The sequence below is a fragment of the Coregonus lavaretus genome, assembly GCF_964263955.1.
Source record: "Coregonus lavaretus genome assembly, chromosome: 3".
Taxonomy (NCBI): Eukaryota; Metazoa; Chordata; class Actinopteri; order Salmoniformes; family Salmonidae; genus Coregonus; species Coregonus lavaretus.
In genome coordinates, this window is record NC_139990.1 from 48856439 (window position 1) to 48869791 (window position 13353).

General features: G+C 48.3%; 1 protein-coding gene across 2 annotated transcripts; it reads right to left on the bottom strand.

Annotated features, from left to right (window-relative positions):
- Positions 1–107: 107 nt before the first annotated feature.
- LOC311119497 (tyrosine-protein phosphatase non-receptor type 3-like) lies at positions 108–11079 on the bottom strand. 2 transcript variants are annotated; one of them, XM_084157751.1, is made up of 25 exons: positions 10923–11079; positions 8943–9068; positions 8580–8622; positions 7461–7542; positions 7147–7191; positions 6994–7046; positions 6666–6783; positions 6463–6550; positions 6286–6374; positions 5976–6039; positions 5691–5893; positions 5479–5604; positions 5215–5376; positions 5019–5100; positions 4839–4916; positions 4699–4755; positions 4431–4587; positions 4175–4350; positions 3918–4008; positions 3607–3668; positions 3380–3526; positions 2816–2944; positions 1855–2000; positions 1602–1737; positions 108–1452 (listed from the first exon to the last, which is right to left on the bottom strand). In XM_084157751.1, the coding sequence occupies exons 1-25, from the start codon at positions 10989–10991 to the stop codon at positions 1315–1317; spliced, it is 2667 nt and encodes an 888-aa protein (XP_084013877.1). In that variant the 5' UTR covers positions 10992–11079; the 3' UTR covers positions 108–1314. The 2 variants fall into 2 exon arrangements, with proteins under 2 accessions (XP_084013877.1, XP_084013876.1); XM_084157750.1 differs by having other exon boundaries at positions 5019–5118.
- Positions 11080–13353: the final 2274 nt, after the last annotated feature.

Genomic DNA, 13353 nt, shown 5'->3' on the forward strand with positions numbered 1-13353 from the left:
CATGTAGAACTTGTGAATATTATCTTTCATCTGTAAAATTCACTCTGAGAATGTAAGATACCATCAATTGACTTTTAGTAGATCAACAAACAGACAGAGAGCTCCAAGTGGATATCAGTGTGTTTATTCAGTGTGTCAATAATTTAGGGAAGATGGGAGCGGGGGGGTAGTGTGTGGTGCCTCTGGCAGTGTTCGTCTGTACTGTGAATCCACCGAAAGCCTTTGACACTCTCCCAACAATACAGACAGACCAGTCAATCGCTCTAGTCTAGAAAAGTAGGGCGGCAGGTAGCTTAGTGGGTAAGAGCGTTGTGCCAGTAACCGAAAGGTCGCTGGTTCTAATCCCCGAGCCGACTGGGTGAAAAATCTGTCGATGTGCCCTTGAGCAAGGCACTTAACCCTAATTGCTCCTGTAAGTCGCTCTGGATAAGAGCGTCTGCTAAATGACAAAAAAAAATAAAAAAATAAAAGGCCTAGTTCTATAGCCGCCACTCAGGAGGAAATAGCTGCGACCCACCATTAGGAAGGCTAAATAGCTACCACTCAGGAGGAACTAGCCGCGGGCCCACCATTAGGAAGGCTAAATAGCTACCACTCAGGAGGAACTAGCCGCGGGCCCACCATTAGGAAGGCTAAATAGCTACCACTCAGGAGGAACTAGCCGCGGGCCCACCATTAGGAAGGCTAAATAGCTACCACTCAGGAGGAACTAGCCGCGGGCCCACCATTAGGAAGGCTAAATAGCTACCACTCAGGAGGAACTAGCCACGGGCCCACCATTAGGAAGGCTAAATAGCTACCACTCAGGAGGAACTAGCCGCGGGCCCACCATTAGGAAGGCATTTCTCTAAGGCATAATTTCTACAGTGGCTATAGTGAGATACGGTCTTCAGTCACTCACACAGTAGCACTTTTGTCCCAGAGAAAAAAAATATACAGATCTCTACTGTACATGACCCTTCCCTGCTAGCTGTTCTCTGTGGCTAGCATAAGGATAAGACTAGCTGAGCACATTCTGCACTACGGCTTGTTATGTGCTGTAGCAACCGAAGGCTAGCCGTAGCCGAGCACTTAAGGTTAGTGGAGTGCTATGGCTCTCTAAGGCTACAGCCTAGCGCTGTGGCTAGCGGTCCTCTCCTCCTGTTAGCCTAGCTGTCCCCCCTCCTCCTTTTAGCCTAGCGCTGTGGCTAGCCGTCCCCCCTCCTGTTAGCCTAGCGCTGTGGCTAGGCGTCCCCCCTCTTGTTAGCCTAGCGCTGTGGCTAGCTGTCCCCCCTCCTGTTAGCCTAGCGCTGTGGCTAGGCGTCCCCCCTCCTGTTAGCCTAGCGCTGTGGCTAGCTGTCCCCCCCCTCCTCCTGTTAGTGGTCCGTTAGCCGTGCTGAGGGTGGTGCTGCAGAATGCTCTCCTCTCTCTGTAGACACGCAGGATGGCCTCACACATAAACCGGAACTGACACTTGAACACAAACATAAAAATAGTCCAGTCACATACAACAAACATACCAAAGGAATTTGCAGACAGTCATTAGGGTTTCAGTCAGGGCTCAAGGCTGGTCTTGGAGGACCGTAGCTAATGGTTAGACGTATAGGCGTGCTTGTGTGTACCGTGGTCTGGATCATCATGGCCCTCTGGTCTCGGAGCGTCCTGATGATGTCCAGAGGGAACACAGGTCGTCCGCTCTCCAACAGCGTCAACGCCGTCTCCATGGTAATGAGAACACCTGTACGCCCAATCCCAGCGCTGCAATTACATCAACAACATACATGAGGTGTTATAAGTCTTGCAACCTTAGAGGGGTAGTTTGTGTGTGTGTGCGTGCGTGTGTGTGAATGTGTGCGTGCGTGTGTGTGTGTGTACCTGCAGTGCACCATAAGTGGCGTGTCTCCTGTCCTCCTCTCCCTAACAGAGGTGATGAACAGCAGGAAGTCTGAGGGGTCATCAGGTACACCATGGTCTGGCCATGCTACATACTGCAGGTGGGTCACCGAACGCTCCTTTCCCAGCTGGAATCACACACACGTATAGGATAATAAACACAGAAGGAAAACAGCTGAGAGAACACACACTGTCTCTTTTATGAAAGATATTTTAATAAATTAAATTAACCTGGATATGTGATGATTGTAATGGAAGATGGATGAGATGCGAGGAGAGAGAAACAGTTAAAAGTGTAGGGTGTGGTACCTCAGTTACTGTGATGGGAGATCTGGAGGAGAGTAGAGAGAGGAGAGTAGAGAGGAGAGAAGAGTAGAGAGGGAGGAGAGTAGAGCGGGAGGAGAGTAGAGAGGGAGGAGAGTAGAGTAGAGAGGGAGGAGAGTAGAGTAGAGAGGGAGGAGAGTAGAGCGGGAGGAGAGTAGAGCGGGAGGAGAGTAGAGAGGGAGGAGAGTAGAGAGGGAGGAGAGTAGAGCGGGAGGAGAGTAGAGCGGGAGGAGAGTAGAGCGGGAGGAGAGTAGAGAGGGAGGAGAGTAGAGAGGGAGGAGAGTAGAGTAGAGAGGGAGAGATGGAGGAGGGATAGAGGAGGAGAGTGTGTTGTCCAGCCTGTGGCTCCATGCAGGGATTAATTCTGACAGCCAGAGGAACAGATGGGCCAGCACAGCAGTGTAGTGTGTGTGTACTCTTTGGCAGGCTATTATTGTAAAGGAGAACGTGTTCTATATTAACCTCTGTGGTGTAAAGGTAAATAAACACAATGCCAATGGAAGCAGAAACACGTGGAGCTGGCTGGGGATAGTTTGGTCAATGTTTCCTGTGGAGAACTCACACACACACACACACACACACACCCCTCCTGTTATGTGAGTCAGGTCGTGTGTGTTACCTGTGTGTGTGTGAGGGTGAACTGGCGTGTGACGTAGGCCAGGTTGCATTCCTCGGAGTGGCAGCTGACTCTCAGGTACCCATAATCAACCACTTCAGGAGGGTGTGGCCAGTACTGGTGGCACTTAGTCTGAAACACACACACAATAGATTTTTGACATTCATTAATATTGATTTACTAGAGGCTATAACACATCTTTAAGCTCTGAGACATTTTATTTTACTGAGCTGTGTTCCATATTTCTGAGTCAGTGCTTCACTCAGTGTGTTCTCCCAAACATCTCAGGACATTCTCAAGGCCAGGACTTATATTATATCAGGAGATGAGTGGAAACTGACTGTCAGCCTCAATGTGTGTGTGTGTGAAGTACCTGTGGAATATCAGCAAGATGATCAATTAGTAAGAGCTTCAGGTTACCAAGCAACAGGCAGGCAAAGACGCAGACAGCTACTCACAATGAGCCTGGGACCTTGGTAAACCTGTGTGTGCTGTATCCATTCTCATTCGGTAAATGTGTGTTTCACTCTTTGAAAGAGAGAGGAGAGAGTGTGTCCGTGTGTATACCCGTCCTCTCTCGGTGAGTGTGGTGAGCATGATGATGGTGTGTGTGCGTTGCTCCCACACACTCTGCCAGAAGTGAGTGCAGGTCTGAGGCAGCGGTCCTTGAGCTGCAATGTAGCGCAGACACACACCAGACCCTGGGGGCACCACCTGACACACAGAATATACAAATACAGCATAATTACACACAAGTCAACAAGGACAACACTAAACACACAGTGTGTACTGACCATTATGTGGCTTGCATTGATGTAGTCCTCTTGGTCCTGAAGTACCACTCTGGAGATGTCATCTGACAGAACAAAGAGTTTGAGAGTGTGTGTCAGAACAAGACCCGCACAAACCACCCCAGACCCGCACAAACCACCCCAGACCCGCACAAACCACCCCAGACCCACACAAACCACCATACCAGCTCAACAAACAAAGCACAGTGTCCTGTCCTCCAGCTCCCACAGATTCAGGACATTAGGGAAGATAGGTACACTGGCACTGGTATGTTGAGTCACTCCTACTAGGACACAGAACTGTATGTACTCACAGGGCAGCACGTCCTTGTATCTGTTCTTGTCTGTGTTCTCTGGGAGACGAGCGCAGGCTACTGATAGACCAGGCTTCCTCATGTACAGGTTCTACAACACACACATCATCACCATCACTCACTACGCTCTTCTGTCTGCATTGTCAACAGCAGGTTTTATTGTGATGTGAATGACTAGTTATTCCCAAAGTGCATTTGTTACATTTAAACACACAAGCAAGTCCCTTTCATAGTGTTGTTGCCTAACTAAAACACACCTCGAAGTGGAAGGTGAGAGTGCCTGTCTGGATTCCCCTCTCCAGTTGTTTCATGGACTCTTCAAGTGTCTGGCCTCGTTCTGATTGGCCAGGCAGAAGCAGTGGATCACTGTGTGATTGGCCAGTCAGAGACAGGGCAGAGGGAAACTGCAGCAGGGGGGCCACACGGCCTGGACCTAAACACACACAGTGTGTTACCTGCATCAGTGTCTGATTAGCAGGGCCATTCTCTCACTCTCTCTAGTGTGCGTGTTACCTTTGCGTCGTATGAGCAGAGCCAGTTCTCTGGAGTGGGACTCTCTGCTGGCTCTTATGAACATGACAACCTGGTCATGCGTGTGTTCAGAGATGTCGCGACCGTTGATCAACACGACCTGGTCCCCTTCCAACAACCTTGGCTCAACCCGCCCCGCCTACAATCAATTAATCAATCAACAAATCAAGCAAATCACATTGGATTAATCTAAAGTACTGTTTACAAAGGCATTAGCAACACAGATAAACCAGAATACATGGTCACTTACAGGGGAGTCAGGGTTGACTTGGGATATGGCCAGAGGCATCTTCTGGTCCACGCCACCCTGAGAACAGGAACACAGTCAGGGATACAGGAATGGTACTGTATGTAACAGAGTGTGTGTGATTCATTGAAGGGGAGACTCACTTTGACATTGAAACCAAACTTTCCGTTGTGATCAGGTGCGAGACGCACCAATAGCAGGTCTCCATCCCCCAGAGCACGCTGCAACACACACACAATTGACTGAATTTGGCACACACAGATGAGATACTTTATCCCAAATACATGATCACCCCCACACCCGTGTCTGTCTGGGTAACTGACCTTGTCCCGGTAGTGAGAGGTGGCCTCAATGTCGTCCTCTCCTGTGCTGATATCATCAACTTGCGACAATCCGCCCCCTTGGCTGTGTGTACCAGAAACACTGATATAGATACTGTGTTCAGAACATACTCCAACATGAGAATGTACTTTACACTGATACAATTTCATACCGTGTGCAAGTGTGTGTGTGTCTGACCTGTGTGTAGGCGTGCCCTCCTGGATGCCCCTGCTGCTGCTGAGGGAGACCCTGTAGGTGTAAAAGACGTCCTCCCCCTCTGAGACGTCTCGCAGGTCATTGTTCAGCTCCACTGAGGAGGGGCGGGGTTTACGGGCGCCATGACGCACACGAGGACTCCGCCTAACAGAGAGAGAGACAAGGTAGGATGAAGTTACCCCTAGACACAGCTACTCCTTAACATGATATCTCCTGCTGTAGCAGTGTGTGTGGTGTGGGCAGTACCAGTTGGGTGTGAGCGGGGGGGATCGGGATGGCAGGCTCTTGGTCTCCAGGTGTTCTGACGAGGTGGACCCCCTCAGAACCGGGTTCCACTCCATCCCACCCATCACTTTCTTACACACTGGACCACTGCAGAGGAGACAAGTGTGCAGATGAGTAAAAGAAAGAGAGAAAGATAGTGTCTGTTATGTGTGTGTGTGTGTGTGTGCGCTTGCCTGTCTGTTTTAGTGTTGCCCAAGGCCCAGTGTTGTGAGAGCAGCTTGTTGTGTATCTGGGTTGCCAGGTTGGCGTAGTGTGGGCTACGGGTTGCCTTGTTGGAGTGGAAGAAGCAGTGATGGTCCACACATGACCTCCACAGGCTCTTACATGCCCTGTGACAGGGCAGGACCAGGCTCACCACACAGTCCTGCGTCTCCCCCTGGAACACACGTTATGAAGACAACACTAAGGCCAGCCAATAGGAGAGCAGGACACACCATTTTGAGCCAATCAGGACTCACATGTTTGCGTCGGAGCTGCATAAGGAAGCGTTTCCTCTTGAAGGATATCTTGATGATGTTCACCCTGCAGGAGACAATACATACTCAGGGTGTGGGTGTGGGGTGTGTGTGTGTGGGGTGTGTGTGTGTGTGGGGTGTGTGTGTGTGGGGTGTGGGGTGTGTGTGTGGGGTGTGTGTGTGTGTGGGGTGTGGGGTGTGTGTGTGGGGTGTGTGTGTGTGTGGGGTGTGTGTGGGGTGTGTGGTGTGTGGTGTGTGTGTGTGGGGTGTGTGTGTGTGGGGTGTGGGTCTGATCATAAGTCCAGGTGTTCACCAGGGGAAGAAGCTGGAGCAAATCATGTTACAGAAGATAGCTACGCCCCCTGAGGCCAATCCCACCAATAGAGGGGAACTGTTGGAGTCCTACGAGAAAGACAGAGATAGAATAATGAGAGGAAGCCGAGGGAGCATCAGAGGGGAGCGTCAGAGGGAGACATACGGAGGTACTTACCATGGCAGTGTGTAGCTCCACTCCATACAGCTCCAGTGTTCTTGCTGTATTGAGAAAACACAGCTCTGCTTCACTCTGCTTCAGCCCCCTGAAACAGCACATGAATAGGATAGGTTGGTATCAGCATTATGCTAACAGCTCCACCATGTCCTCTAGTAGGCCAGGGGGTGCTGTATACACGCCTGGTCTCTGGGTGTGTGTACCTGTGCCCTGGGTACAGAGCCTCCACTCTAGACAGGAAGTCATCGTCCTGCTCCGGGAGGAAATGGCTTTTGGACAGGTAACCAGGGAGAAGGTCTGGGGAGTAGTCACCTAGCTCAGCTACAACACAGAGAGAGAAGACCGAAAGAGAGAGAGAGAGAAGAGGAGAAAGAGAGAGAAGAGGAGAAAGAGAGAGAGAGAGAAGAGGAGAAAGAGAGAGAGAGAAGGAGAAAGAGAGCGAGAGAGAGACAGTGAAAGAGCGAGACAGATTATGCTAAACCCCCAGACAGACAACACACTAATAAGACCAAAGAAGAGAGCGTGACTTACACTGCACAGCATAGGAGGCCAGTACTACAGCTGCACTCAGAGGACACTTCAACCTGCAGGACACACACTTTCTCAATGTAACGTCACACTGTTTACACCACTAGGTGGAGTAAGAGGGAATGTATGTGTATGTGGGAGCTCAGAGTGTCTGACCTGCCCTCTCTGATGTCACTCCTGATCTGGAGGAAGTACATATGCCTGCAGACACACAGGACAGTAGAGGAGACGGTTATCATCTGAATCAGACATATACTGTACATCCTAATGACACACACTCTCAACATTGTCTACAGGTACACAGACACACACAGGGGATCTGAACCCAGGTCTCCCATTGGAGAACCCAACCAACCTCTTGACCATTAGACCAAGAGGAAATTCCCTATTGGGCCAAAGGTTCCACTGATTTTGAAGTGGCAGGCAGGGCTACCTTGTCACGAGACCATGATCCCTACTCATGTCCCTACCTGGTCTGGTCATGCTGTAGAGAGTTGGGGTCTGAGATGAAGAATCGGACTCGGAGGGTCAGGTAGAAGGGAGAGACAACTCCTGTAGGACAGAGTCACTGTCAGACACAGCCCGATGACCTCACCTCTGACCTTAATCATCCATCACCCCTGACATGACCCCCCACAATCCACAGAATTCAATCTTAAATTGAACATTGATCATTTATCGAAATGCACACTGGACTAAAGAGTAGGATGTCACTGGGCTCAGGCTAAACAGTAGGATGTCACTGGGCTCAGGCTAAACAGTAGGATGTCACTGGGCTCAGGCTAGACAGTAGGATGACACTGGGCTCAGGCTAGACAGTAGGATGACACTGGGCTCAGGCTAGACAGTAGGATGTCACTGGGCTCAGGCTAGACAGTAGGATGACACGGCTCAGGCTAGACAGTAGGATGTCACTGGGCTCAGGCTAGACAGTAGGATGACACTGGACTCAGGCTAGACAGTAGGATGACACTGGGCTCAGGCTAGACAGTAGGATGACACTGGGCTCAGGCTAGACAGTAGGATGACACTGGGCTCAGGCTAAACAGTAGGATCATACTGGGCTCAGGCTAGACAGTAGGATGTCACTGGGCTCAGGCTAGACAGTAGGATGACACTGGGCTCAGGCTAGACAGTAGGATGACACTGGGCTCAGGCTAGACAGTAGGATGTCACTGGGCTCAGGCTAGATAGTAGGATGTCACTGGGCTCAGGCTAGACAGTAGGATGTCACTGGGCTCAGGCTAGACAGTAGGATGACACTGGGCTCAGGCTAGACAGTAGGATGACACTGGGCTCAGGCTAGACAGTAGGATGACACTGGGCTCAGGCTAGACAGTAGGATGACACTGGGCTCAGGCTAGACAGTAGGATGTCACTGGGCTCAGGCTAAACAGTAGAATGTCACTGGGCTCAGGCTAAACAGTAGGATGTCACTGGGCTCAGGCTAAACAGTAGGATGACACTGGGCTCAGGCTAAACAGTAGGATGACACTGGGCTCAGGCTAAACAGTAGGATGTCACTGGGCTCAGGCTAAACAGTAGGATGACACTGGGCTCAGGCTAAGGTCTCATTTAGTGTTTCTTACCTTTCAGCTGCTTCTTCAGTGGTTTGTTGGCCTCTAGCCACCTCTGCAAGACAAACAAACTATGTTAATCAAAGACATTATGCTACATTCACCATCTGTTGTGTGCGTTTTAGAGTACTCACTAAGTGTGTGTGTAGCTACTCACAAAAGAGTGTGTGTGAGCTGTGTTAGTGTAAATACTCACTAGAGAAAGAGTGTGTGTGAGCTGTGTTAGTGTAGATATCCACTAGAGAAATAGTGTGTGTGAGCTGTGTTAGTGTAGATACTCACTAGAGAAAGAGTGTGTGTGCGCTGTGTTAGTGTAGATACTCACTAGAGTGTGTTTATATGTGCATGCGTGTGTGCGTGTGTGTAGCTGCTCACAGGAGAGTGTGTTTGAGCAACGATGGTGGTGTTGGAGTCTCGTAGCTGCAGACTGAAGAAATGTCTCTCCTGCAGACCCAGCTGGTTACACACCTGCTCCAGCAGAACCTCCCCTGCATCCTGCTTCTGAGAGATGCAAAACACACCTTATACTGGGAGTCACTCAGTGTGTGTGTGTGTATGTGATATTGTAGTACAGTATGGTTTGGTAAAGCTTCTCTAATGAGTGTGTTCTCCAGGTCAAGGTTGTGTGTTGAGATCAATGGGAAGCTGAGATCTGAGTTTCCCGGTCTGCCCTTCTGACACTGCTATCATTACCACTCTACAGAGATGGATAGGAACTACAGTGGGGGGAAAAAAGTATTTAGTCAGCCACCAATTGTGCAAGTTCTCCCACTTAAAAAGATGAGAGAGGCCTGTAATTTTCATCATAGGTACACGTCAACTATAACAGACAAATTGAGAGAGAAAAAAATCCAGAAAATCATATTGTAGGATTTTTAATGAATTTATTTGCAAATTATGGTGGAAAATAAGTATTTGGTCAATAACAAAAGTCTCAATACTTTGTTATATACCCTTTGTTGGCAATGACACAGGTCAAACGTTTTCTGTAAGTCTTCACAAGGTTTTCACACACTGTTGCTGGTATTTTGGCCCATTCCTCCATGCAGATCTCCTGTAGAGCAGTGATGTTTTGGGGCTGTCGCTGGGCAACACGGACTTTCAGCTCCCTCCAAAGATTTTCTATGGGGTTGAGATCTGGAGACTGGCTAGGCCACTCCAGGACCTTGAAATGCTTCTTACGAAGCCACTCCTTCGTTGCCCGGGCGGTGTGTTTGGGATCATTGTCATGCTGAAAGACCCAGCCACGTTTCATCTTCAATGCCCTTGCTGATGGAAGGTGGTTTTCACTCAAAATCTCACGATACATGGCCCCATTCATTCTTTCCTTTACACGGATCAGTCGTCCTGGTCCCTTTGCAGAAAAACAGCCCCAAAGCATGATATTTCCACCCCCATGCTTCACAGTAGGTATGGTGTTCTTTGGATGCAACTCAGCATTCTTTGTCCTCCAAACACGACTAGAGTTTAGTTTTTACCAAAAAGTTCTATTTTGGTTTCATCTGACCATATGACATTCTCCCAATCCTCTTCTGGATCATCCAAATGCACTCTAGCAAACTTCAGACGGGCCTGGCTTAAGCAGGGGGACACGTCTGGCACTGCAGGATTTGAGTCCCTGGCGGCGTAGTGTGTTACTGATGGTAGGCTTTGTTACTTTGGTCCCAGCTCTCTGCAGGTCATTCACTAGGTCCCCCCGTGTGGTTCAGGGATTTTTGCTCACCGTTCTTGTGATCATTTTGACCCCACGGGGTGAGATCTTGCGTGGAGCCCCAGATCGAGGGAGATTATCAGTGGTCTTGTATGTCTTCCATTTCCTAATAATTGCTCCCACAGTTGATTTCTTCAAACCAAGCTGCTTACCTATTGCAGATTCAGTCTTCCCAGCCTGGTCTACAATTTTGTTTCTGGTGTCCTTTGACAGCTCTTTGGTCTTGGCCATAGTGGAGTTTGGAGTGTGACTGTTTGAGGTTGTGGACAGGTGTCTTTTATACTGATAACAAGTTCAATCAGGTGCCATTAATACAGGTAACGAGTGGAGGACAGAGGAGCCTCTTAAAGAAGAAGTTACAGGTCTGTGAGAGCCAGAAATCTTGCTTGTTTGTAGGTGACCAAATACTTATTTTCCACCATAATTTGCAAATAAATTCATAAAAAATCCTACAATGTGATTTTCTGGAGAAAAAAAATCTCATTTTGTCTGTCATAGTTGACGTGTACCTATGATGAAAATGACAGGCCTCTCATCTTTTTAAGTGGGAGAACTTGCACAATTGGTGGCTGACTAAATACTTTTTCCCCCACTGTACATATGATCTCTGCACATCAGGAGAGTGTGTGTCTGTGTATACTCACATTGACTGTAAAGGTCTGGATAGTGTTGTCCAGTAGTTGAACCAAACAGAGTAGATCAGGCTTGGGCATGTCTGTTACCGCGGGTTACTCAACCTCATACACACACATTCACTTTCTCTCACATACACGTCTATCAGAGTCCAAAATGTGTATGCACAGCAGTATTCTAGAATATTGGACCGTTGGCTTTCATATTTTTTTGAATTCTTAACGCGGCTCAAGCAATTTATCCAACTGTCAACACATTCAAATGAATAGAGGGACATGGAGCCGCGTTGGTTGGGAATGTTGGGGAGGTACCCGTTAGGGCTGTGCGTCTCCCCGCGGACAGTGGTCTCAGAGACGCGTAGCTATGTCACGAAGGGATGCCGGACTATCACGTCTCTGTGTCTTTGCACTCTGATTTACGCTTCACTCACACACACTGATACAACCCTCAGTCCATTTCTCCACAACCTGGGGAGAGAGATACAACACACACACACCTTAATGAAACACCTCCAGACTGGAAATTATGATGATATCTGCTCATGTAGTTTTGCCCCTCCCTAAGGATGACATCGTCTGCAGAGAACCGCCCCTTGTCATTCGCTCTCACACACACACACACTTTACTTTTTTTTTTTTTTTTTTTTTTTTTTTTACATTTTAGTCATTTTAGCAGATGCTCTTTTCCAGAGTGACTTACAGTTAGTGAGTGCATACAGTGAGGGAAAAAAGTATTTGATCCCCTGCTGATTTTGTACGTTTGCCCACTGACAAAGACATGATCAGTCTATAATTTTAATGGTAGGTTTATTTGAACAGTGAGAGACAGAATAACAACAAAATCCAGAAAAACGCATGTCAAAAATGTTATAAATTGATTTGCATTTTAATGAGGGAAATAAGTATTTGACCCCTCTGCAAAACATGACTTAGTACTTGGTGGCAAAACCCTTGTTGGCAATCACAGAGGTCAGACGTTTCTTGTAGTTGGCCACCAGGTTTGCACACATCTCAGGAGGGATTTTGTCCCACTCCTCTTTGCAGATCTTCTCCAAGTCATTAAGGTTTCGAGGCTGACGTTTGGCAACTCGAACCTTCAGCTCCCTCCACAGATTTTCTATGGGATTAAGGTCTGGAGACTGACTAGGCCACTCCAGGACATTAATGTGCTTCTTCTTGAGCCACTCCTTTGTTGCCTTGGTCGTGTGTTTTGGGTCATTGTCATGCTGGAATACCCATCCACGACCCATTTTTAATGCCCTGGCTGAGGGAAGGAGGTTCTCACCCAAGATTTGACGGTACATGGCCCCGTCCATCGTCCCTTTGATGCGGTGAAGTTGTCCTGTCCCCTTAGCAGAAAAACACCCCCAAAGCATAATGTTTCCACCTCCATGTTTGACGGTGGGGATGGTGTTCTTGGGGTCATAGGCAGCATTCCTCCTCCTCCAAACACAGCGAGTTGAGTTGATGCCAAAGAGCTCGATTTTGGTCTCATCTCACCACAACACTTTCACCCAGTTCTCCTCTGAATCATTCAGATGTTCATTGGCAAACTTCAGACAGGCCTGTATATGTGCTTTCTTGAGCAGGGGGACCTTGCGGGCACTGCAGGATTTCAGTCCTTCACGGCATAGTGTGTTACCGATTGTTTTCTTGGTGACTATGGTCCCAGCTGCCTTGAGATCATTAACAAGATCCTCCTGTGTAGTTCTGGGCTGATTCCTCACCGTTCTCATGATCATTGCAACTCCACGAGGTGAGATCTTGCATGGAGCCCCAGGCCGAGGGAGATTGACAGTTATTTTGTGTTTCTTCCATTTGCGAATAATCGCACCAACTGTTTTCACCTTCTCACAAAGCTGCTTGCCGATGGTCTTGTAGCCCATTCCAGCCTTGTGTAGGTCTACAATCTTGTCCCTGACATCCTTGGGGAGCTCTTTGGTCTTGGCCATGGTGGAGAGTTTGGAATCTGATTGATTGATTGCTTCTGTGGACAGGTGTCTTTTATACAGGTAACAAACTGAGATTAGGAGCACTCCCTTTAAGAGTGTGCTCCTAATCTCAGCTCGTTACCTGTATAAAAGACACCTGGGAGCCAGAAATCTTTCTGATTGAGAGGGGGTCAAATACTTATTTCCCTCAAAATGCAAATCAATTTATAACATTTTTGACATGCGTTTTTCTGGATTTTTTTGTTGTTATTCTGTCTCTTACTGTTCAAATAAACCTACCATTAAAATTATAGACTAATCATTTCTTTGTCAGTGGGCAAACATACAAAATCAGCAGGGGACCAAATACTTTTTTCCCTCACTGTACATTATTTAATTTTTTTCATACTGGCCCCCCCCCCCACCCACACACAAACCACCCCCCCACACACACACAAACAAAACCACACACACACGCCCAGTGTGTACTTTTTGTGTCTGTGAAGCAGTAT

Bases quoted from the DNA above. Each gene is read 5' to 3' on its own strand.
- LOC311119497 (XM_084157750.1), bottom strand. From the start codon at position 10,991: ATGCCCAAGCCTGATCTACTCTGTTTGGTTCAACTACTGGACAACACT. The intron at 4,009-4,174 runs GTGTGTTTTAGT...TGTGTGTTGTAG, and splicing joins CTCTCACCTTCCACTTCGAG to AACCTGTACATGAGGAAGCC. The intron at 2,945-3,379 runs GTATACACACGG...TGTGTGTTTCAG, and splicing joins CACTCACCGAGAGAGGACGG to ACTAAGTGCCACCAGTACTG.